The following is a 24,915-nucleotide window of genomic DNA, read 5'->3' on the forward strand; positions in this document are numbered from 1 at the left end:
GGGTCTGATCCCCAGTTGTGACTGGCAGCTTGTTCTGGTGTTGCAATCCTGGTGCCTTGCTGTTCTCTGTCCTCGGGTGGACGCCCAGAGCTTGGAGCAGAGGCTCGGTGGGATGCAGAGTGCGGAGCTCTAGGAAGAGAACAGCCAGGACCTGCCTGCCCTGGGCTCCCGCCTGCCCTGGGCTCCCACCTGCCCTCCCGCAGTGACCCTCCTGGGCACTGCCCAGCCCCTGCCCCTGCCCTCAAGCTGTTTCTGTGGCTGGTTTTCCCCGTCTGAGTGTCTCGCCCGCAGGACCCTGCTCCGTGCTAGCAGTCCTGCCCAGGCTGGGCTTCCCCGCGGTGGCAGCCACCCCCCCGAGAGGGTGACAATCATGTGCTGCCAGGGCGTGCTGCCTGCTCCCATCCTGCCTTCCCTCGGGGACGTTTCCTCCCGGGATCTGGAGGGGGGAGAGCTCAGGGGGGCTGTTCGTGGAGGGAGCCCAGCTCAGCCCTGGTCTGAGCCAGGCTTGGTGAGTGCCCACTACCAGGACTGCCAAAAAACAGCGCTGTGCCAAAGCCACCCCATTCTCCGAGAGGGAGACGAGACCCCCCCAAAGGCTGCTGTCCCCGAGCGCCGTGGTGCCTCTTGACCCCCACAGCTCCTCAAGCCGTGGGTCAGAGGGAGGCAGGGGACCAGGCAAGGTGCTGTGGTGGGGACAGGCTCCTCCAGCACCGTGGCCTGTACAGCTGGCCGGGGACCAGTGTTCCTGGGGCTACCCCTGGCCCTGAGTGCTGGCCAAGGGATGCTCTGGCAGGCGCTGCAGAAGCCCCTACCTCGCTCAGTCCCCCTCCCTCTTATGGCCAGTGGCTTTGCTGCCCTAAGTGACAATGTGAAAGAGGTTGTCCCCTGTGTGTGTCCTCCCCACGGTGCCACCGGGGCCCTGCGCTGGCCCGTGCCCCTTCCCCGCCTGTGCTCAGCGTGGCTGCGGCAGCCAAACCCACGTGTGAAGCCAGCCCGGTGCTGCTGGGGGGGTGGTGACCTACGCAGGCACCACGGGGTGCTGGTGGGTCCCTCCGCTGGCTCTTTCACCCGCAGCTCGCTGCCACCCACCCCCCAGTTGCCATAGGGTGGGTGCAGGGACCCTCTCCGCCCTCCTGGCAGCGCCCCCCGGTACTGGCCGGTCCCTTTGCCAGCAGGAGTGACCCGCTGCAGGGTGGCTGGGTGCTGCTGGGCTGGTGGCACCCCGTGTCCCCCTCCCTGCCGCCGGGGTGGGGAGGATCGGCGTTATCAGCCCCCGGCTTGTGGTCGCGCCGCGGTGCCGCCGGCACAGATCTGGCGCTGGCTGGCGGGTGTGCCGGGCGAGGCGCCCTATCTGCATGTGCGTGTGCATGCCCGTGTCCCTGCGACCGTCACCGCTGTACGATAATAAAGCCTTGTCACCACGAGCCTTGGCTCTCGTCTCGTGCCTCCTGCACCCCTCTCCCCTGCTGCGGCACCACCGCGCCCGGGGCAATGCCAGAGCCGGTGCTTGACCAGCCACGGCGTGGCCTGGCCGGGGGCTACTGGCCCCAGAGCAGGTGTGTGTTCGTGCAGGGATGGGGAAACAAGGGGTGTATGGGAGTGAGGTCGTGGCTCACGCTGCTCCCCGGGGGCTCCTGACCTCCCCATGGCCACCATTCCCCACGGGCTCCTTGCCCCGTCCTGGGGGCTGCTCACCGACCGCCCTTGGTGGGGGCAGAGCCTTGTCCTGCTCCCGCACGGGTGCGTACGGAGCCAGGAGCCACCGAGGGCGGCCGGTGAGCTCCGGCCGTGTCGCCCTCGTTAAGCCAGGGAGCTGATCGCTGGGGGAGGCCCCCAACCAGCGGTACCCCAGGGTTCGGAGCAGGGCCAAGGCTCTGTCCATCCCAGCAGCCAGGCTGGTGGCACCAGCTCATGCTGCCACCATCTGCCCTTGCCCTGCCTCCGGAGCCCCGTCCCAGGCTGGTGCACCCTTCCCTGCACGGGGTGGGGGGGGTTGACAGCAGGGGTGGCCCTGGGGGTACCTGTCCTTCTGGGGGTCAGCCTGCGAGTGGGAGCAGTGACAACCAGTGACAGGGGGGCCTTTGCTGCGCTGCCCTCCCCAGTGCAAGGGTGGTTCCCTTGTGCCCTCAAGACCCTCCGTGTCCCCAGCTCAGGCTGGGCAGGACAAAGAGCCCCGTCCCGGTGGCCCTGCAGATATGGCGGGTGGGGACAGCTTGGCAGCCCCCAGCAGCTCCTTATCTGCAGCCAGATATGCTGCCCTGGAGCAGCACGGCTGGCAGGAGGGCTGCAGCACCCAGGGGGTCCCCACACCAACTCCGTGGTGCTGGCCTGGGGACACTCAGGCCCCTTCTGTCCTGCGGGGTGCAGGGCCACAGGGCAGGGCTGCCCTGAGGTGCTGTGGGTGCTGAGCAGGCAGTGGGGCTGGGATGGGGATAATCCCATGGGTCTCACGTGGGGCTGGCAGGGCTTGGGGGACTCTTGGGGACACTTTGCCTATGTCCCTGCTCTAGGTGCTGGGCTGCCTGTGGCGTAGTTCGAGGAGCACTATAGGTGTGTCCCCCCAAGGGCATTTCTGGGCCACAGGAGGGGTTGAAGATAGGAGGGGACAGTCCCTTGCAGCCCACAAGTCCTGGCATCCTCGTGCCTGGGGACAGACTGGTGCCAGGGCTTGACCCTGTGCCACCTCCTGCCAGAATCTGGCCAGGCTGGGGGGAGCATGGGTGATGCTGCCCCTCTTTCTGTCACCCAGAGGTGACAGTGGCTCTAGGGACACCTCGCATGGCAGGGAAGGGTCCTCGATAGCCGGACGCTGCTGCTTATCGGGGTCCCCATGCAGACGGTCCTGGCGGGGAATTATCACCTCCCTGCAGGCGGCTTCCAGGAACACCGGCGTGTCCTGGCGCAAACAACTGGGCACAATGGCATGGCTCACCGCAGGACATGGCCCTGGGGGGACAGACAGTGCTGGGGACATGCATGGCTGGGGGACACATATGACAAGGGTCCTGCACAGGCAGGCGATGCTCATGGCCAGGGGCTGCAGCCATTTGAGGACACACATGGCCAGGGGACAAGTATAACCAGGGTCATGTGCAACGAGGTGACACAGACCCCTTGGGGACACGAGTGGCCAGGGGGGCATGTCCTTTGGGGACACACAGCTGGGGGATACATCCCTCCAGGGGACAAATCCTGGGGGGGCCACATGCAGGCAGGGGACATGTATTCCCAAGGGATGTGTGGATCTGCAGGGTGGAGGGCACATCTTCTTGGGGGGGGACACACTCCTAGGGGACATGTCCCTCAGAGAAGCATATATGGCCAGGGGTCACAGCACTTTGCTGGCCACCCACCCCAGGGGGGGACAGGCTTCCTATGCCCACATGCATGTGCCTCATCTGCGGGTACCTGTACAGGTTGACCCCCTGCACCTACATGTGTGTCCCCCCCCCATCACTCTGGGCCCCATCCCCATGGATCTGCCCCCCTGCCATGTCCAAAGCTCTTGTCCAGCAACCAGGAACCACTTGGCAACAGGTAGCTCCCAGTTTGGGGTCCCCCCACCTATAGGGAGGGACCATCCCAGTGACCACAGGGGTCAAGACAGGAAGACAAGGGGTTTGTGGGGGCCTTTGACACAGAGGGGGGCCTCCCACAAGCCCCCCCGCCCCGTCCCCAAGCCCACCAGGGGCTCTGCCAGGCTGGGAGGAGCTGCTTGGGGCTGTGCCCCCCCCTCCCCCCTGCTGGGCATGAAGGGGTTAAGGGGCCCTGTCCAGCTGTGCAGTGCAGATGTGAGATATGCAGATGAGGCAGAGCAGGTTTTATAAGGCGGGTGCAGACCCAGCACCCCACAAAGCCCCAGTGCCACCCCCATAGGTAGGTGCCACCTCCTGGGGAGCTGCTGTCCTGCTCCAGGGTGGTGAGACTGGGGGGGGACAAAGATGGGGTAGGAGGACTGCTGGGGTCAGGGGGCTATTGGGAGCCTCTGTCCTGCTCTGGAGTGGTGGGATTGGGGGGAGATAAGGAGGGGTTAGGGGGGTGCTGGGATGGGGGCGGTCATTGGGAGCTTTCATCCTGCTCTGGGGCGGTGGGTATGCGGAGGTTCAAAGATGGGGTAGGGGGACTGCTGGGGTCAGGGGGCTATTGTGAGCCTCTGTCCTGCTCTGGGGTGTTGGAACTGGGAAGACAAGGAGGAGGCAGAGGGATGCTGAGGTGGGGAGGCCTTCGGAAGCCTCCATCCTGCGCCAGAGCAGTGGGACCAGGGGGACAGGGGTGGGGTAAGGGGGGTGTGCCGGGGACCCCGGTGCTGTGCTCCCTAACGGTGCTCTCTCCCTGCCATGCAGGCGCTGCTCCCCAGTCACCCCACGGCACACCGCCCGCCTCCCCGGGCAGGATATCATCGTATACTGTAAGTTGGCGATGAGACACTACAGTATAGATGATGTACTCCCCGGGGCGGCACCGCCACGGCCCGGAGCCGGGGCTGCGACGTGGGACCGCGGCGTGAGGCACGGAGGGATGGCAGGGACACGGGGCTGGGACGTGGGACCGCGGCGTGGGGCACAGAGGGATGGCAGGGACACGGGGCTGGGATGTGGGACCGCGGCGTGGGGCACGGAGGGATGGCAGGGACACGGGGCTGGGACGTGGGACTGCGGGAGCAGGGAGGTTGGGGGGCCGTGGGGCACCCCGAGGTGCGGGCAGCTCTGGGACCCGCGGCCGGCGGGGAAACCGTTACCATTACTGAGTTTAGTAATGGTAACGGTTCTGCCGACGGTCGGGCACACGGCACGATGTGGTGTGGCACGGCACGGCACGGCACGGCACGGTACAGTGCAGTATGGCATGGAATGACACGGGGGGACAGGGCCCAGAACGGTACGGCATGGCGTGGCACGGCATAGCGTGGCGTGAGATGGCACAGCACGGCACGGCGTGGCACGGACACAGCGACGGAGCCCGGGGATCGGGCACGGGGCAATAAAGGGGGTTACGGCACCGCGGCTCTGGTCTCTCCTTCCTCACCGCGTCCCCTGGGGGCTCCGGGCCCAGCGGCAGGGGTGGGTCACTGGGGTGGGTCACTGGGTGTACTGGGGTGTTGGGGGGCTCAGGGGGTGCACTGGGGTGCAGGGCGGGACAGGGAACCGTGGGGTGTGTTTGGGTGTAGGGGGGCTACAGGGGTACTTTGGGGTGCAGGGGGCACTGGAATGCATTGGGGTGTACTGCAGGGGCACTGGGGAGAACCGGGAGGCACTGGGGTGTGTGGTGAAGGGGACTGGGGAGATTTTGGGAGCGCTGGGGTGTATTGCAGGGGGAGCACTCGGGTGCCCAGGGCTGCACTGAAGAGCAATGGGAGCACTGGGACTCACTGGGGAGCGCGGAGGAGTATTCAGATGTGTGGGATGTGTTTCAGGGGGCACTGGGGTACACTGGGATGGCCTGCGGTGTGTTGTAGGGAGCATTGGGATACACTGGGGTGTGTTGCGAGGGTCACTGGGGCTCACTGGGTGCACTGGGGTGTGTTGCAGGGAGCACTAGGACACACTGGGGTGTGTTGCAGAGGGCGCTGGGGCTCACTGGGTGCACTGGGGTGTGTTGCAGGGAGCACTAGGACACACTGGGGTGTGTTGCAGAGGGCGCTGGGGCTCACTGGGTGCACTGGGGTGTGTTGCAGGGAGCACTGGGACACACTGGGGTGTGTTGCAGAGGGCGCTGGGGCTCACTGGGTGCACTGGGGTGTGTTGCAGGGAGCACTGGGACACACTGGGGTGTGTTGCAGAGGGCGCTGGGGCTCACTGGGTGCACTGGGGTGTGTTGCAGGGAGCACTAGGACACACTGAAGTGTGTTGCAGAGGGCACTGGTGTTCACTGGGCGCACTGAAATGTGTTGCAGGGGGCACTGGGACACACTGGGGTGTGTTGCGAGGGGCACTGGGGCTCGCTGGGTGTACTGGGGTGTGCTGCAGGGTGCACTGGGACACACTGGGGTGTGTTGCGAGGGGCACTGGGGCTCGCTGGGTGTACTGGGGTGTGCTGCAGAGGGCACTGGGCGCACTGGGATGTGTTGTGGGGGGCACTGGGACTCACTGGGCTGTGTGGTGGGGACTCTGGGAGCACTGGGAGCACTGGGCTGTGTGGCAGGGTGCCACCGCCCTGCGCCGCGCGGCGGGGCCAGCAGGGGGCGCTCCCGCTCATCTCCCCGCCCACTCCCCGCCCCCCTGCCCCGCCCTCGCCAGCCCGCACCTCCCGCTTCCTCCCCACAACCCCCTGCGGCGGAGAGCGGCGCGCTGGTCCCGCCCTCCCCCTCCACTCTATGCTCCCCCGCTTTGAGCCAATGAGGGCGGGCGCCGCTCGCGCTCCCGCCCTGCCCCGCGGCGGGGCAAGATGGCGGCTCCCTTCGCCGTGGCGGCGGCCCGGGCCGTGCGCTGGGCCGTGAGGGGCGCCGCGGCGGGGCCGCTCCTGCTGGGCCCAGGTGGGGCGGGCGCGGCCGGGGCCGGGGCCGAGGCTTTGCTCCGGGGGCGGCCGGGGCCGTGAGGCGGCGCGAGGCGGGTTTCTGAGGCGAGCCTGGTGGTCGGGGGCATGAGGCCGGGGGCGGACGGAGCGGGGCCGGCCCAGAGGCGTTGTGTGAGGGAGGAGCGCTGCCTGGGCGCTGCAGGGTGGGGAGAAAAGGGACGACACGGTTTCGGGACGTTTAAATGGAGTGTTTGTTGGTGCTGTCCTTCCAGCCCGTCTCTTGGAGAGCTGCGCCCCCTGGGCCGCCGCGCCCCCCGCCCGCTGGAGCGGGAGCAGCTCCGCGCTGGGCAGCATCTTGGGCATCCCCGACGAGAAGCCGGCTGGCACCTTGGGCCGGCATCCTCCGCCCGTTGTCACCAGCAAAAGTGAGTGATACTAGCTGCCGCCCGGGGCCCGGCGTTGGGATGGACGATCCTAACCCACTGTGGGGTTTTAGCGACGTTCAAACTCCTTCTTTTCCTGCTAGAGGAACAAAACCGTCTCTTACGGCATCGGCCTGACCAGCCCCAGAACCCCAAAGTTCTAAGAATTGCCATCATCGGAGCGCCCAACGCTGGGAAGTCGACGCTCTCCAATCAGCTCTTGGGCAGAAAGGTACAGCTGGGGTGGAGCAACAAGTTCAGGCTGCGAAATGTCTTTTTTTGACATATTCTGGCTATGTAACGTGTTTCATTTCTTACAGGTTTTCCCTGTCTCTAAGAAAGTGCACACGACGCGGTGCAAAGCCCAGGGTGTCGTCACGTGTGAGGACACCCAACTGGTGAGCTTCCAGACCTGCTCCCACTTGGGGCAGCGAGAATTGTTAGCCAGAAAGTGCAGGGGGTTCTTGTTTGTACCCCATGAGGTCACTTCTAATTGCATAAAATAAGTTTTAGCTTGGCCGCCAACCGCAGGCCAACTTACAAGCTCTGTCTTTGCTCTTTCTAGATCATTCTGGACACACCTGGCCTCACTAGTCCCTTCAAAGCCAAAAGGTATCACCGCTGTTGTGGGGAGAGCAGGGGTGTCCTGTCTGTTGAGGTTTGAGAAAACCAGAGAGTGATTTCCACCATGCAAAGTTTGTAAAATAGGAGGGATGGGAGTGTCTATTTTTAGCCTTATTGTGGTCTCCAGAGTTTTTCGTTGTTGCAATTTCAGTAGCACAGAGAGCCTGTGGCATCCCTTGAGCCCTGTTATGTTTGATTCTGCGTACCTGCGTGTCACGAGATATGTCACAGCCCATGAGACAGCTTTGTGTCAGCTGGGATGGTGGAAAACGCTGGGTTTCCTTCCCTTTGAGGGGGAGGAAGGCGATTGTGACCAAATGTGTCCGGCTTACTCATCTGCATTTGTCTTTCAGACACAAATTAGACAAAGCCATGCTGACAGACCCATGGGATAGCATGAAACATGCAGATTTAGGTGGGTACTCAGCTCCTTGGATCAAGCCAAACCCTTTATCTGCCACAGAAGTTTACAGCTCTGTGGCTCTGGTACCTGGATGTTTACTGGGCAGTGAAGGCAGCCCTGGGAGCGTGAGGGAGGAGGGAAGGGCAGTGAAAAGGTTTGAAATAGCGAGCTGAGGAGGGGATAAGAGTTGCCTGGCGCCGAGGGGGGCCAGCTTGGGTTAATAATTGGGCTTGGATGTTAAGTTTTACTATGTGTGATGTCATCTGGATGACAGGTGTAAACTGCACTTTATTGTTTTATCAATAAAAATGCTCCTTTTTAGTTCTACCCATGTGCTCTCCTGTAGGAGAGAGAGAAGTAGTAGCAGGAGGGAAGTGACCATAGGGTGTGAAGCAGCTGAAAAGGAGCACCTTGGAAAGTGCAGGTTCATCGTGTTTCCCTCGCTCTTTTCTGGCAGTTCTGGTTTTGGTGGACGTGTCGGATCACTGGACGCGAAACTCCCTGAGCAAGGAGGTGCTGCAGTGTCTCTCTCAGTTTCCCCAGATCCCCAGTGTCCTGGTGCTGAACAAGGTGAGTGGGGAGCTTGTTCTTTCCACCTTCTGCGGTGCGTTACGCTGGTGCCTTCAGACAGGACCCGGCATCGGGGCCGGGTGTGTTGAAGGACACCGGTTCCCCCCTCTGCCCCGGCGTGTTTTAAGTGTGTGTGTTGGCGCTGCGTGCACAAGCGTCCCTGAAGCTGTACGGACTGGGGTTTAAATCCCCCTGGGAAGAGGAGCTGGTGCCACAGTGGGGTTGGCCAGTGAGAATCTGAGCAGAGCCGACAGAGAAGGTGTTGCTGTCAAGTCGACCGTGTTGGGACAAACGGCTGGAGCTGCCGACGCGCTCTGGTTTGGCCCCTGGTTGAAAAACTGCTCGGTTCTGTTGCAGAAGCCTTGTCCTGCAGCGGCTGCCTCCCCTGGGTGGTTTCTTCTGGCTCCTTCAGATCCAGGGCCCAAGGTGCCAACCTCATTTAGGACGAATTCCTGACACCTCTTTTTCTCTCGCTTTAGGTGGATCTGCTCAAGAATAAGTTTATCCTGCTGGAACTAGTAACTGAGCTAACGAAGGGGATGGTCGATGGAAAGAAACTGGAAATGAGCTCTGCATTTAAACATAGTTCCAGTTCTTCAGCAAAGTGTCCTCGGGCTTCTCCCCCTGTGAACAGGCCTCCCGAGTCTCACTGTCTGCAGGAGACACACCAAGCCCGGGAGGGCTCCAGCTCAGACAGCAGCAGTGACACGAGGGCTTCCGAGTCCGGTCTTGTCGCGGAAGCAGCACAAGGGCTGAAGCGCCATGGCCCCAGAGACCTAGAAAACATGAAAGGCTGGCCCTGCTTCCAGGAGATCTTCATGCTGGCAGCTCTCCATGGGGAGGAGGTGGACACGCTCAAGGTAACTGCAGCCTGAGCTTCCATCACACTGGTGTGCTCTTACCCGTGTGGGACCCCGGTACTTCATCCTGAGCTTCACCTCCTGTGAGGAGGTAGCAGAGCTGCTGTGCTTGGCCTAGGATGTGGGAGGGAAGATACCAAACTGCTGCCCCGAGGCCTGACTAGCAGCAGCGCCCTCACAGCGACTCGCTGCAGGGTGAGCCCGGGGCTTGGTGGCACCGCGAGGGCGGTACGTGACCCCGATGGGCGCGGTGTGTGTTTTGTGCCGACAGCGGTACCTCCTGATGCAAGCCAAGCCAGGCCCTTGGGAGTTTCACAGCGAGGTTTTGACCAGCCAGTCGCCTCAAGAGATCTGTGACAACACCATCAGGGGGAAGGTGCTGGAGTACCTGCCGCTGGAAGTGCCCTACGGCGTGGTTCAGGTGGGGAGCGTGCGCGAGCAGCCTTGCCTTTACGCGGTTTGGTGGGAAACGATCGGGCTGTGCGGTGGGAATCCCGCTGTTGGAGTCTGTGAAATCTGCCAGACCCTTTACAGGCCCCGTGGGGTGACTTGGGACTTGGCACGTTGGGTGCTGTGAGCCCTTTTAAGGGCCACCCTGGCGTGCTGGTGTCGGGGGAGCCGAGCAGGTGGCATTGGCGGTTCCTGCGGCGCTTTGCCGAATCGCCGAGCGCACGTTTGCTGCTGCAGGTGACGGAGATGTGGGAGGAAGGACCGAGTGGGGAGCTCCTCATCGTGCAGAAGCTCTTGGTCCCCAGGAAGTCTCATATGGTGAGTAACAGAAGAGAGACGGGGCGCTGGGGAGCAGGTTCCTTAGGTCCAGCCTTGTCCGTCCTTGCTGCGACCCCCTCTCCCTCCGCTGCGGGGTCTCTGGGAGGAAGAGCCAGGTGCCCCACACAGTCAGTAGCAGCTTGCACCTTTCTGAAGGTGCCCATGGTTTGGTTTTGGGATTTCTCTAACTGCTTTATCCCCTTTAATTGCTTCTGGGGCTGCCCTGTTGCTTTCCTGGGTGATTCCTCCCCGCAGTTAAGTAATGTAAGGATGAGGATGATGATCTTCTCCTCTCTGGGTTTTGATACAGGCGATGTTGATTGGAAGAGAAGGTAAGGTTATCAGCAGGATTGCTCAGGAGGCTGGCTGTGACCTGATGAACGTTTTCCTGTGTGATGTCCACTTGAAGCTCAAGGTGGAGGTGAAGAGTTGAGCTCTTTGAGTATGTTTTAACAGCCCTTGGGCTCTCTGGTCACGTGGAGAAACTAAGACCGTTTCCCTCTGTGAGCGCCCTGGCACCTTTTTCTCAATGCAGAAACAGGATGATGGAATCCATCTAGCAGGCTGAAGTAGGATATATTATTCTTTGGGGGAATGGCCCAACCTGAAATAAAATCTTCTGACCTTATCTTGTGGAAGCTGGGGACGGACAGCAGAGAACCAGCTGCACGTGCCATTCTAGCCCTGCGTTACGGAGCCATCGTCCCCTTCTTCTGGGCTCTGTCCCACATCCTTGCTGTCGAGTTTTTGTGCCTGGAAGTTCAGGAGCATCTCCTGTCTTTGAGCAGACAAAGGGTTGCAGGATTCTCGGCACACGTTGGTCATCTCTTCCGAAGGCTGAACCTCTCCAGCAGCGGCTGTGCAGGAGGAGGAGGCTGCCGGCGCGGTGCTCTCCTGTCGGCTGTGCTCTCTGCCCTGTTGAAGTTCAGGGGTGTGTGACTGTGTAGGGGTGTGCTGGCCAGCAGAAACGCTCTGTAGTGACGGGCTGTGACAGAGGAACCTCCCAAACCCTCTGTAGATCTTCAGGGCCAACGGTTTCCAGCTCCTGTGTGGGAGCCCTTCCCGCGGGCTTGCGTGCACCATCCTCTTCCACGACTGCGAGCTGCTGCTCTCGTTTGGACCTCTCCTGTGCAGTAGGTCGTAAAAATGCTTGTTCCTGCCTCTGTCATCCTTCCCTCCAACTTCCTCAGCAGTTTGCTGCTCCTGGCATGTGGTCCTTGCTCCAGAGGGCTGGGTCTGATCACAGACTGATCCGAGCGGATCCCTGGAGAAGCAAGAAGTGGAACCGTGGTCAGTGTGTGTAGGAGCTGCTTCCCTGACCGCTGGTGAGAGGAGCAGGGAGGTCGGAGAACGGCTCTCTGGGCTGCGAGCGTTTGCTGGAGCATATTTGAAAGGGAAACGGAGCAGGGAGGAGGTGTTTTGTTTCTGGTGCCCAGCGGGGTTCTGCCTGTCCGCCCCTCTGGAGCTTGGCTAATGGCTGAATGTGGAGTGGCTTGGTCTGAAGATGCTGCTAGCAGCATCTCATAGGAGCTTACTGCTTCAAAAGGGCTTATTTGTCACGTGAAACCAGAGCGGACCCCCTTTCTTAGGAATTTGGGTCACTTATCGCACCAAAGCTGCTTCAGAGTCATTGCTCTTTGCGCCAAGGTCGCAGATAACAAACGCAGAGGCTGTCGCAGCTGGAGAGAAGCCCAAAGGGGGGAGATCAGGGGCTTCTGCAGCTCGGGTTTAACGGGGCGTCGGGGATGGAGAGCAGCTGGCAGCGGTCGGGGCGCGAGTGAGGCTTGGAGGCTGGGGGAGCAGGGCGGTACCCAGGGCTGGGGCACTGCGGCCGAGCCCTTGGCGTGGAGCCTGGTGCCACGTGTGTGTGCCCGGGTCCCTGCCCTCCCTGCCGGTCTGCACATGGGGGCTTGAGTTTTTGTCTTCCCCCGGTGGCTGTGCTGAGGTGTTGGAGTAGCTTCCTGCCAGAAATCCAGGTAAATTAACACCCCTGAGTGTGGAGACCCTAGGCTACTGCCCTAACACGGGAGAGATCTGGTAGGTTCTGCTGGGGCCTCTCAGCTCCTGCCTGGAACCCAAACCTGCTGAGGAAATCCTGTGCCCCCACCGTCGGCCCAACGTCGAGGATTCTGCCATCAGGAATACAGGATCATCCAAAAGCCGGGTTGAGAAGCCTCCGTGGAGCAGCCTCTTCCCCCCCGTGCAGGGGACACTGTGGTCCTCTAAATCCTGCTGCCCCACTTTTGTATTTTCCTTGCAATAAAATGAGGTCCCAGCACACGCGCTTTGTTCTCACCTCCTTTCTCCCCCCCCCCCCCGTTAGCCCCCACCTTCCCTCCGTTTTATTCCAACTAAAACCAGGCCCCTTTGCTGCCTTTCATCCCTTTCCTCCCAGTTGAGCTCGGATCCCGTTTCCTGAGCCCTGCCTTCTCAAAGTTCCACCTTGCGGGGTGGGGGGGGCAAAGCCGGGTAAGGGTGTTTTGGGGGTACGAGGCGGCGGCCGCGGCAGGCAGAGGTTCAAGGTCGCACGGTGCTGCTGCAGAGCCTCGTCCCAGGCTTCTTCCGGGGGTCCTGGGGGCGCTGGAAGTGCTCCAGGCGATGGAAGAGGTGGAGGCATGGCGGGAGCAGCGGCTGAGACGACCCCCCCCCCCCGGTGTTCGGCGCTGTACGCGCCACCGGGCGCCGCCAGGGGGCGGGGCGGCGCGGCGCAGCCCGCCCGCCCCTTTCGGAAGAAGCCGCGCATGCGCGGTTGGGCGGGGACGGTGGAGCGGGCAGCGCGCGTGCGCGGGAGCGGCTGGCGCAGCCACCACGGCGAGAGCGGGCGGCGGCGGCGGCGGCGGCGGAGGAGGAGGAGGAGGAGGAGGAGGCGGGGGGAGGCGGCGGCGGACGCAAACGCGAACGGCGGGGCCGGCACGGGCACAGCGGCGGCGGCGCCATGAGGCCCGGGCAGGGGCACCGAGAGTAAGTGCTGGGCGGGATGAGCGGCCGCCATCTCCCTCGCAGGGCGGCGGGACCGGCGCGGCCCACTCCTTCCCCCCCCTCCCCCCCCCCCCCCCTCCCCCCCCCCCATTGTCCTTCCCGGGTGTCCCCTCCCCCCATCTTCTGAGGCAGCGTTGAGGTATCCCCGCTGTCGCGACAGCGCTGCGGGGCCGCTCCCGGGAGGCGGGTGAGGGACGGGACGCGGGGACGGCCGTCCCCGCGTCCCGTCCCTCACCCGCCTCCCGGGAGCGGCCCCGGCCCAGCCGCCTCCCCGGGGGCCTCCTCCTCTCAGTCCGGAGCTCCCCGGCTTGTCCTTGTGGGGAGCCGACAGCCCGCCTAGGCCCCTCTGCGACCCCGGCGCTTGGAGCTTTAAATACCTTTCCCTCGAGCTTAAATACACGGCGGGAATCGCGATAATACGTCAGCCGTCGCGACAGAGCAGTGCCTTCAGGAAAAAGGGGGGGGATTGCGGTTGCGGTGCGCGCAAATCCTTTGTGTGATTCTTTGCCAAGAAAAGTGTCTTTTTTTGCAAGAGGGATCGTTAATAAATTGTTCGTCGTTTTTTTTTTTTTTTTTTTTTCTTATTTCCTACCTACCATTTTTTTTTTTCGAGCATCTTAACACAAGCGTGAAGAAAACTGCAGAGCTCGACTTCTCTGGTTTCAGTCCACTCGTGCGAGCAAAGTACTTAAATGCTTTTGGTTATGCAGCGTATGATCTTCCCAGAGCAGCACCTGCGAGGGCTCACGGACGTGTTTTATCCTTCTCTTGATATCACCTCTAATTGCTAGGTACAAGTTTTAGGATAAATTGCAGATGCAGGTTGCTTAGTTCCTTGTACGCGCTTCTTACCTTGATTTTTCTTTCTTTAATCGCATCTACTGTCTCGAGAAAACGTAAGTTTATTTGGAAAACTTTTTGCAACGATACTTTTGCCTCTTTATTGCACAAACGCAGCTCTTTGTTGCGCTGGTGGCTGCAGGAGAGCACGCTCTCAGGAGATGAGGTTGGGTTCCCGAGTGATGTCATTTGTGCTGGAGCAACGGTGATGACTTTGTGATTGAATAAATCCTCCTGGACGTGTCAGGCTTCGTGATTTTGTGTGTGTGTGCTGTAGAAACTTTGTCTGATTCAGCAGTCGACTGAGAAGATTCTGTGAGCGGTGCTACGTAGGCAGTAAAGGAATATAGTGGTGATAGTTGCTTTTTCCTCTCAGCGTGTGTATTTCTGAATCGGATCTTTTTTCACCTAAAGAATTCGAACTTGTTGGGGTCCATTCATTTAAGTAAATACGTAAAGCAGTGGGGAAAGATGCTGTTGAAGCGTATGACGGGTATCTGAGGTGGAGAGAGCAAGCTCTCGCAGCCTGGGGAGGGAAGGATGCAGGGAGGGTGTTCAGGTGGGTCTGGTGTCCTGTAAACCAGTCCAGAGGGTCCGAAAACTTGGGGGAGAAAAAGCAGCGACAACAGAAAGCAAGCAGCGGTGAATTAACTGACCGGTAATTTTTAGTGAGGAAGGCTTGGGTCGAAAGCAAGTAAGTGTCAGAACAGAGGGTAAGATATGCAATAAATACAGAATCTAAGCTTTCAGGATAAAATGCTTCCATGAAAGAAAGGCTGTTTATTTTTTAAAGTATATTTGCACTGTGCAGTTGGGTAGAATTTCTGAGGTGAAGAAATCTGAGATTGACCCTTTTCTGGGGGAGTTGCAGGTCAAGCTGGAGCTAGAAGATGGGTTGATGAATAGGCTGTAATTTACAAGCATCGCTTCAAGTATTTTCAATATTTCTCAACTATTTTAAGAAGCCATATTGAGCTCGAGCCCAACCAGCCTGATAGTCTAGAGAGAGGAAGGATGTGTGTTGCTGGAACAAGAATTAAGCAAAAATAGATAAATGTGACATAATGGATGACAAGGGAAAGATGATCACTGAAAGATGCTGGCATGCTCTCTGTTCCTTCATGCTTGGCATGTATTTTGTTGTGTTACATGGCTTTTGAAGTGTAAAAAAAAAAAAAAAAAGAAAAAGAAAAGGAAAAAAAAATCTCATTTTATGCTGAGATAAAAGAAGAGGCAGGTGCTTAAATTCTGTTAAGGATCAGCTTTGATACTGACGATAAGTAGTGACCTTACGTGCGGTTACCCCTCTGTCATTTTGTGAACTTCTCAATTGAATAAATAACACACTTAGCACCGGATAAATACCATTTAATAAGATGGTATTTTTGATCCCCCTTTCACTTCACATTGCAAACAGATTCACACTTTTTCTGCTTGAGCACAGCCTGAGGTGCTATTTCTGTTAATAACATTAAAAAATAAGTTGGAGAATGTCCACATAGTATTGTTTTTTATCCAAATGTAAGATTAAGGAACCCTTATGTTCTCTGTAACTTGGATATTTGCCTTCATTTAAGTCTTATTTGTATTTGTTTCAAGTTGTCCTCTGATAGATGAGCTTTTATATCTACGTTTGCTTCTGGGAACCGGTACCAGATCAAGCGGAGAAGTAAGGATTTTTGTCAAGGACTGAAGTACCCGTATTCCCCAGAAACGCAGGCTGTGTGATGTGCAGCAGCCTTAGCTTGTGTCCTCACCTGCACTCGCTGAAATGCCTGGACTTGGGATGGGAACTTTTGTGGGCGTTTCCTCTCCAGTGCAATACTTTTCTTTTTCACCATGGTTTCTCCATTCTTCATTTTTGACCTCGACGTGGTGCTGCCCAGCACGTGGTGATGGGGAGAGGAGGAGGTAGGGGTGGTTGCTCAATCTGCCCCCACCCCAGAGCCTCCATCGCTGAAACATGTCCTATATCTTGCTGGCTCGTGCATCTTCAGCGAGGTAATAGTGAGGGGAGTTAACTGATTTACGGAGATAGCAGGTGAAGTAATGTCCATTCTGTATTTCTCTAAAGCTTGGTGACTTCCAGGATTCTGGGATTTCTGGGATTGTTAAATACACCACCGAGAACATGGCCACAGCTCGACTCACTTGATTTATTTAATGGATGATCACGAACCTTTACATGATTGCTTTCAGAACATGTAGCTCCCTGAATACTACACCCAACAGTGGGGTAACAGGTCACTCCATCACACTGTAGACTGTAACCAGGGCCTGCTGACTCCTCTAAGGCTGTTTGTGGGGGGAGATGCTCCTGGAAATGAGTAAGGTTTCACAGTTTTCTGCCTCTGTAATGGAGTGTATCGCCCTCCCGTTTTCAGCATTTTAGACGTTTTCAGACTGGGAAGTGAATAATTTAAATTTTGTTCGTGGTATGCCGTGTTCCCATTGTCTTTTGTGGCTCGTTGTAAAGTCTTAACCATAACCGTCTTTGAGAGATTTTTCTTTTAATTGCAGATTGTTAGTTTCAGTTTGAATATGAATGCTAAGATGAGTTTGTCACACTATTCATCTTTTTTCTTTCTAAAAAAAAATGATTTCCAAATACTGATTCAGCTGCTGAGGAGCAGAGCTCCTGAAAAGGCGTTCTGCTGACTGGCATCCAGAAGAGTTGTTTTTAACTTTGCCCAAAGATATTTTTCCAATGGGTTCCTCAAAAGCTAAGCTTACTATCCAAAATAGTTATAGCCTGGCCGCAGCCTTGCCTGCCTCCGGAGCTGACAGAGACCATTGTGTTCATCAGCTGCTGCTTTCAATGTTTTTGGTAATTTGATTTAAATGGGCACTTAAAAAACCCGACGATGACTGCAGCCCATGGGTGATCCGGCTTCATAGGTCCTGCAGACCCCTAAATTCAGTGCATTCTGTCTGGGTGTCTCTTCATGCCTCCTGCCCATTTTGTATTTGTTTGATATGCTGTTGGTATAATTATTCTCCCGTTGTGCTCAGAAATTATGTCTAGTTTACGTATTCCCATTGCTGAAGTTGTGTTTAAAGATTAGTCCAAGTTTTCAGGGTTCATGAAGAAAATGGTGCTGTTTCGTTATTGGATTGATTTCACAAGAATGTCGTTTGGCTGCGGTCTGGCCTTGGTACGGGATGGCGAGGGCGTAGCACTTGGGGTGTGCTGGGATGAAGACTGCGAGAGATTTTTAGTTTTCAAGGCCCCTGCAGCATCGCTGAGTCTGAGGATGATGATGTGCTGGGAACACGCAGAGCAGTTGAGTTGAATGTCTGGGTTATTGATGTATTCAGAGAGAACTCAACTGCTCCAGGCTTTTAAATAGATGCATTGATGGGTGTACTGTAGGGAAACGTGTTAGAAAACAGGTTTTCTGTAAACGCAATGCATGTGAGACAAAGCGTTAAGTAAAATTGTGTTGAATTAGGTGATGGATCCTGCCTCCAGCAGGAGGGGGCTCAGTAGCATCTTTGGCGTGCAGTGAGTGAGAGGAGGTTCTTAAATTTCTTACGGTGTCTGTAGTAATGTGATGCAGGAAAGGTGAACCATGAAAGTGAAGCTATTTTTAGTATTTAAAAAAAAAAAAAAACCCAGTCAAAAAATGATCTACCGAGTGATACGTTGCTGACGTCCGTAGCGCAGCCAACCCAATTAAGGTGCCGTATATTGTTTCCAGCAGGATTCTGATTGTTTCTAATTTGGGAACCACGTGAGAGCGAGTGGAAATAGGTGAAGCGACTTTGCTGTTCGGAGTGGATCTGGCATCCAGGGCTTTCTGTAACTGCACTTCTCCTGCTTGGGCAATCTCCCTGCCCTCTGCTTCTCAGCTAAGATGGTAGCTGCACGCAGCCTTCCCAGGTGATTTCTTCCTGCACGGTGAGTGTAGGGTTCCTGGCAGAGAAGAATGATTTGCTGCTGTAGGGAGAGCAGAGGGCAGTGAAAGAGGGGGGAAAACCCAAAAAATCATGCCTGTTTTTACTTGGTAAAATACTGCAGAAGTCAGTGTTCAGCGCTGTGGATTTTTTTTTTGTTTCCTGACCCCAGCGTATCCTTTGCTGTATCCTGCTGTCCCTCTGCTTGCCTTCACGTTGTCAGACTTGGAGCGTGCCGGTTAGAGGACTGGCGTATCGCAGTCCTGCCCTTTCCTGTGGCTGTTGCCTCTCGCTCGTTTGTTCCTCTCCGTAGGCAGTTTCTGCACGCGGAGCGCTTTGAGAAATGTCGTACGAGCGCTGTCCTTAGCCAATACCGTGTGTATATATAGTTCAAATGCTGTTGGATGGAAATAGCATTGTATGAGCCTTTTTCAAAAAAAATTACCCATATGCTCCCACTCTCCAAAGTAAACTTCCTCCTCTGCTAATCTTTTTTTAAATCTGGGATGGAAAGAGCGTACATTTTTAACATCTGGAAAGGGGAGCCCTTGATGCCTGCTCTGTTATTCTTCTATCTGGCATTGCTTTTCATTCATCCTTCTAGTCTGTCACTGTTTTTCTTAATTTTTTTGTCCTCTAAGCTAGAGGAATGTCACGTGCTTTGGCTTCGTTGTGGACAGGGAAAGTGAGGTATTTGCTTGCCCTTCTTCTCCAGCTCATCAGTCTATTCTGATTTTCAGTTGGTTTTTTTTTTTTTTTCTTCAGCTACAGAAAAGCCCTCAGCTTTTTGCCTAGAATGGGTGGTGTGTTCCCAGAGCTGGTAATTCATGCATCCTTTTACTCCAAATTGTTCACAACTATGCTGAGCATTTGTGAATGTGTGTGGGGAGAAATCAATATGTGAAAAGGCCAGAGCAGGCAAGGGAAAACGATTCTCCCAGCGCCTTTTGCCTGGTCACACCATTGCCTGATTTTTAGTTTTCCTGCCTGTGAACTCTTCAGTGTTTAAATTTAGAAATGGCTTGTTTTGGAACAAGTCCTGTTAAGATCATTTCCAGAAGATTTGTGTGTAATTTAATCCCATTCAGGTTTGCTGCTCTGATCTGTGATTAGCTGGTTCTGCAAGACTTCAGCTTGCTCTTTCTCCCTATACCTCTCCCAGTATTTTCTAGAAATTTGGGGTATTTTCCTAGTCAAAACTGCGAGAGCATTTATGAAGCCTTTTATACCTTTTCTATTCTGTTTCTATTCATTGACAAGGTGGTATTTTTAGAGTTGGCTTTGTTCATTTTTGTTAAAATAGTCTGAATGTTTAAAAAAATGTGACTTCAGGCTCTCTGAAGGATCTCATTAGTGATATAAATACCCTAGAAATGGAATACACGTTCTTTAGAAATTAGCCTGAATAATATATTTAATATTTCTGATGTATATTCTCTCTTATTTACTATTCATTTCCAGCACAGTTTAGTTTAATATTTCACAGGATCTTCTTACTTACAGATTATCCGTGAGTGAAGCTGCCAATGAAGAACCAAAAAAGTCTTCTCAAAACGTGACAGTACGACATAACATTTCAGCCACTTAAATTTTAAGTCGAGGCAGGAAAGAATTAAGATTTTACATACTTCCATCTAGTGTACGTGAGGGAAATTGCATCCGCCGTTCAAATCCCAGCCCTTCTCCTCGCAGTTCCAGTTGGGCAAGGATCATCTCAGCCGTTGGTCTTTGTTAAGCGGTTACTGCTGACAAACTGGGTAGCATCCCAGGGCTGACAGATTTTAGCTCTGAGTATTTATGTGGCGGCAGCTTTGCGATGTCCATAAAATGGCGACACGCGGAGTTTAAGAAAAATCACCTTTCACCGGGTGGCATTCATGCTCTCCTTCAGTGTGTTCTGCTCTATTTACTTGTCATTCTGTGCTAGAATTTCAGCTGCTTGATTTATGAATTATTGCTATTGGAATAAAATTAAAGTGGCTGTTCAGTTATTTAAGAGCCAATTAAATCTGATTTTATTCTGATGTAACATTTCCAATGAAAGCGCGTAAAACGCAGCCTTTGGAGGAAAGTTAGACATAAAAATGTTTAGTGTTTGTTTTTTATAATCTCTGCTTTAGACAGCTTGACTTGCCAAATAAAATCCATTGCAATCTCACAGTAGTGAGTTCAGGTGTTCGAAGTTGCTCTGTATAAGAAAATAAAGCCGTTTTGGTGTTTTCAGTGATCCTTTATGAATCTTTAGCTGTGGCTGCTGCTTGGAGAGAGTATTCAACCAGGAGAAATTAATTTCTCTTGTTTGCAACACTTTTGGATAATATAATTTATTTACTGGACTTTGAAGACTTTCAAAGGTAGAAACAATGGATTGTCTGGGACTCACGTTTCTCAAATCACGGGTTGTTTTGTCTTGAGGGATCGGTGTTTATGTTGGTTGAGTTTCCAGTATCAGAATGTGCTAATTACTGCGAGGTCCCCCGCTCACAGAGCACGCTCAGGACCAGATGCTTTGAGAAATGCACCCAAGGACCTCAAGCGGTTCCTGCAGGACAGACAGAGATGTGTCATTTGTCGCGTGATGTCGGGGAGCCGAGTTCGCTCTTAACAATCTGCTGGGGCGCAGACACACCAAAAAGCTGATGGTACCAGAAAATACCCTGCCAAGCCTTACGGTCCTGAATTGTGTTAGCAATAAATTCAGCAAGTGCAGAATGAGCAGGTACTTTTCATTACGTGTGGCAATTAAAATCTGTCTCTTGATTGTGGCATTTTGTATTAGGGGAAATGATGCTGCCAATCCCGGTTTTATTTTGACAATTTAACACTGTACATTATGTCTTCTGTGGGCTGGGAGGATGCTGGCTGAGACTATTTTGATATTAAGGGTCTGGTTTGCCTTATTTTTTATTAAAAATAAATCATACTGATGCAGATATAATCTTATTTCTAACTAGACAAGCCTGCACTAGCCCTAGCCAGCTCTCGGGTTTGTGGCGTCTGTCTCCGACAAGATCACAGATACGGAGAAAATGATTTATTTTAGTTCCCAGTGCTTAGATAAAACTCTGTTTTTGTGCAGATGGCACTGAAAGGATAACACATAGCTCAGATAAATTTGTATAAAGCCCTGTATATTTGTACCAGAATCCAAGTCTTCAGTACATCAGTAATATTGAGATTTAGACCACTATCATACTAGCCTGGGTTTTTTTCAGCGTATAGAATTAATTGCCACGAGTAGAGGTCAGCGGGGTTGGTGTACTCCGGTCTGGCTGTTCCGTGCATCTTGGTGGGGTGCTTCCAGCTGCCCAGCCCAGTACCCCAAAAAGCTGTGGGGAGTTGTCTGGTTGATACTGGAGGATGCTTTGGGGTTTTTGGATGGAAAACATCCAGAGCGGTGCAGAGCAGGAGCACGAGGGCACTCGGCTTTTTGGAGAGGGTGGGAGATGGTACAAGTGTTTGTGGAGGTACCTGCTCCGCCATCAAAGGCTTTTATAAAGCACTTTAGTAGAGTGTGATAAAGAAAATTCTGATAGTTGCACTAAGTCTAAATACATGTTTACTAAACAACATTAATGGATTTAAAATGTTTTTAGGAATAGTTATTAGCCCTTTTGTCTCGTATGGCGAAGGGAGTTTTGTCTCGATGGGGGGCTGCCATTTTAATGCTTGCTGGCAGGAGGCCTATTTTGATCATGCAAATTAGGTTGGAAAAAGTAGGCTAAGCCATTAAAAAGTAGGAGAGATCATGAAATTTTAAATTTTTAAGGTGACTGTTTTTCTAATTCTTAACATTTTTGTTACCGTCGGTAGCGTACGTCACTTTATTTTCCTTAATTCTCACCTCCTCATCCCTTAACGCTGACAACCTCAATGCTGGTTGTTCTCACATCCACTACTCAAAATGGCAGTTGTAGTCCATTGGCTCTTTTATTCCCAGCAAGGTGCCTGGAAATACTGCCACGTGGCGTGTTTTTGTGTAATTAGAAATGCAGATGCAGACTTCTTTGTTGCACCGTGGTTAATTTTTTCTATTCTGTGACCATTAAGAGGGACTGAAGGTTAAACTTGGCTTATGTAAACTCTGGGTGTTCGCAGGGTGGTTCTTGGCAAGGGGATTCATTCTGGCGGTGAGCAAGGGGCACACGTGCATATGGGCGAGGATCAGAGCCGGTGCCCAGAAGACCGGATCTCCAGTGAGAAGACACTGGAGTTTTCACCAGACTGGTGGAATGGAGTCCCGCTGGAGATGTGGCGAAGAGCCCCCTGCTACCCATCCTGGCCGGCACCCGGACCCCGTGGCCACCGTCCTGCAGGAACGCAGCAGCTCGTCCTTTGCATCCTGCTCCTCCGGGCAGCAAGTCGGCAAAATAACGGTCTTGGTGCCTGCCGGCTCACGAGCTTCATTTCATCCTATTAATTTTTAATAGAAAATTAACATGAAGCTAGCGTACTTCTAACGTGGCTTTGCTTGCGTGTGGAAAGACCCCCGGTTTGTGTTTGATTTGGATAAGAATGTTGGATCTTGCAGGAGCCAGACCCTCATGGTGGAGCCAGCAGCCGGAGCAGCGTGGGGCTTTGAGCTGAGGGACGCGTCTTTGTAGGGCTGTCACCTTCAGCAAAGACAGTACTAGTGCCCCGTCCCACCTCAGTGACCACAGATGTTGGTTGGATTTTAAATGTGTATCTCTAAAAGTGGCGCGCTGCGGCGGGGTGGTGTTTGTACGCCGTGCTGCTTGGATAAACTGAGGGGAACTGGGGATTTCCAGCTAAACGCGTGCAACAAGTGTGTTGCATGGCGATTAGCACAGAGCTGACCTGACCGGTGTCTGGTGGAAAATGCCAAACGATGAGTACCAATTTACTTCAGTAAATATTAATTTAAGCGATTTAAGGTTTCTATTGTTAAAAAAAAATAGTATATTTTTAATTGCCGTTTTCACTAGGAGCTAGTACAGGAGAGTTGTGCTGGAGATGGAGAGTTTGTACCCAGCCACCCAGCTGTGGCTTTGCTACAGTCGATGTTCTGCAGCCTCCAACATAGTAAACTTGAAACAGGAAGGTCTGCTCTGTGAGTTGATTGTATCTTTCTCGTTAAGATAGATTCTGGGAAAGTAAGCTGCATTCCTTAGCTCTTGCAAACCTTTTTAATTGTTTTTTTTCTCACAACCTTAGCCCGATCTTATCGTGTGAGTAGTTGTTACATCATATTTGCTGTATTCTCTCTACTGGGAAGTCAGATAATTGCTTTATACTTTTTAATGGGAAGTGTTTGGGAAGCCTGTTACCTCGGAGATGTGGATGAGCAGTGCAGCGACTATTGCAGCGCTCACATTCTCACAGCTCTTCTGGAGCTCAGCGGGCAGCGAGCAGAAGAAGGGAGGCACGGACGGCTGGCACCTTCTCTTGGGTTGAGTAGCAGCCATGAAGTTACTCGGTGTTTCAGACTCCGTGATAAAAGCAAAGCTACCAGCTCTGATGTGCCTTGTATTTAGGTGTATCACATCTGCAGGAATATTCAGCCAGACTTCCCTTATGAAGTAATATTATAGGGTATTAATTATTCATAGTCAGTTTAATTCTTCTTTCTTGCATATTTAATTGTAATAGCATGCTGTATGTCGCAGTGATTTCCCAGAAGAACTGTACACCAAAGGAAAACCATTCAGGTATATAGTCTTAAATATGTCCGTGCTAATCTTTGTTGTTTAATTTCGGAGCAGAATGGGATATTATCAGATGTTTCTTGCAGAGAAACAATTATGCAAAATCATGATTTCACTTAATCTTTTCAGCTAAATTCTTCAAGCTCAAATAGCTGGTTTGAGTTTTGCCCATGACATTTATGTTGTCTTGCTTATTTTATGAGGCAAAAATGCTTAATGGGAGGGAGGACGTGACTTTTGTTGTCTCTGAAGGGGGAAACCTCTATCAAAGGCTTTCGAAGTGCCGATCGATTCCTTCCAGAAGATGAAGGAAGGGAATAAGATTTTTATTGAGTTTTTTTCAGTGATCAGAATAGCAATGCTCGTGTGATTAAGGTTGGGTTTTTTTAACGACTTGGATGGTCTCTTAGTGCTTGACGTGAGAAAATATTGGAGGCCCAGGAACTGCAAATGCATTCACAATTTGATTTGCATCCCCCTCGTTCTAGAGCTGTTTCACGCTCCTAAGGCACTGGGTGAAACTGAATCCCTCATGTTTGGAGAGCAGGATTGTTCTCTGAGATTTACCGTAGGAGTTTAAACTTCTGAAAAATCTGTTTACAATGTGCCTGAACTGGAGGATAGAGGACACAGTAGAGACTGTTATCTGTTTACTGCTCAGATAAGGAGGTGGAATAGATTGCTGGCCTGTTTCTGAACTCTGCTTAATGAATGGTTGCTAGGCAAATTGCATCTCAATCAGCTTAATCCTCAAGATGTCATTTACAGGTCTGCTCTTTGTGAGGGCCAGAACCGTGTGCTTTCAAACTGTACAGGCCAGAAATTGCTAGCAAAGCAGCTTAGAATAGCTTGTTCAAAAATTCAGCGTACATGTGTTGCTGAGCTGCCCAATTTAAAGTGCCTGTTGTCGCAGGGCCGTCGTTGCGCGGCCACGCGCTCGATTAGATGTTCGGTGGTAGACGGGAGGCAGCAGCATCGTTAGCACCGTTTCTGGATCAGCACGGTGTACGTCGTAACGTTTTGGCACTGGGTTAACGTGACAGGAAACGTTTCTAAATGGGGACTGCACTGCTGACGTGATGAAAGGTATTTCTGTTTTGATGGAGTTTGCTCAGAGCCCGGTGTGATTTCGGGGTGTGTACGTGGGACATGATTAACTTTGGCAAACAGCTGAAAGTGGAAGATGGTGTTCCCAGGCACGGGGCTGGCCTTGGTGAGAGATCTCTAATCAGGAGAGGGTATGGGCTGATCGTATGAAGGCTTCAGCCTGCCTCTGGAATGTGGACTTTCTCCCGCAGCATCAGGAGAGAGCTGGTTAATTGCATATGCTGGTATGTGTGTTGGCCACACGCATCAGGCTCATGATTTAGTCCAAAGGAAAAAGTTCCCTTAACATAGTTAAGCTTTAACAGTCTCTTTGTAAAGAAAGATAA

The 24,915-nt window shown here is 53.9% G+C and overlaps 2 protein-coding genes across 2 annotated transcripts in view; both read left to right on the top strand.

The window, feature by feature from the left end:
* The first annotated feature begins 6,384 nt into the window (after nt 1-6,384).
* Nucleotides 6,385-12,378, top strand: ERAL1 (Era like 12S mitochondrial rRNA chaperone 1). Its single transcript, XM_086475106.1, has 11 exons — nt 6,385-6,472; nt 6,726-6,878; nt 6,980-7,107; nt 7,196-7,273; nt 7,441-7,487; nt 7,853-7,914; nt 8,360-8,472; nt 8,952-9,332; nt 9,604-9,753; nt 10,020-10,100; nt 10,411-12,378. The coding sequence occupies exons 1-11, from the start codon at nt 6,385-6,387 to the stop codon at nt 10,531-10,533; spliced, it is 1,404 nt and encodes a 467-aa protein (XP_086331232.1). The 3' UTR covers nt 10,534-12,378.
* Nucleotides 12,379-13,051: 673 nt separating this feature from the next.
* The window catches only part of FAM222B (family with sequence similarity 222 member B), a 35,372-nt gene continuing 23,508 nt past the window's right edge, over nt 13,052-24,915 (top strand). The window contains exon 1 of the mRNA XM_086475073.1: nt 13,052-13,061. The gene's annotated coding sequence lies outside the window, so the exon portion shown is untranslated. The remainder of the gene's footprint in view (nt 13,062-24,915) is intronic.

Source organism: Leptosomus discolor, chromosome 18, assembly GCF_034619465.1.
Source record: "Leptosomus discolor isolate bLepDis1 chromosome 18, bLepDis1.hap2, whole genome shotgun sequence".
NCBI lineage: Eukaryota > Metazoa > Chordata > Aves > Leptosomiformes > Leptosomidae > Leptosomus > Leptosomus discolor.

Coding starts and splice junctions, on each gene's coding strand:
- ERAL1 (XM_086475106.1), top strand. CDS start 6,385: ATGGCGGCTCCCTTCGCCGTGGCGGCGGCCCGGGCCGTGCGCTGGGCC. Junction 6,879..6,979: donor GCCCGTTGTCACCAGCAAAA/GTGAGTGATACT, acceptor TTTTCCTGCTAG/AGGAACAAAACCGTCTCTTA. Junction 7,488..7,852: donor AGTCCCTTCAAAGCCAAAAG/GTATCACCGCTG, acceptor TTTGTCTTTCAG/ACACAAATTAGACAAAGCCA.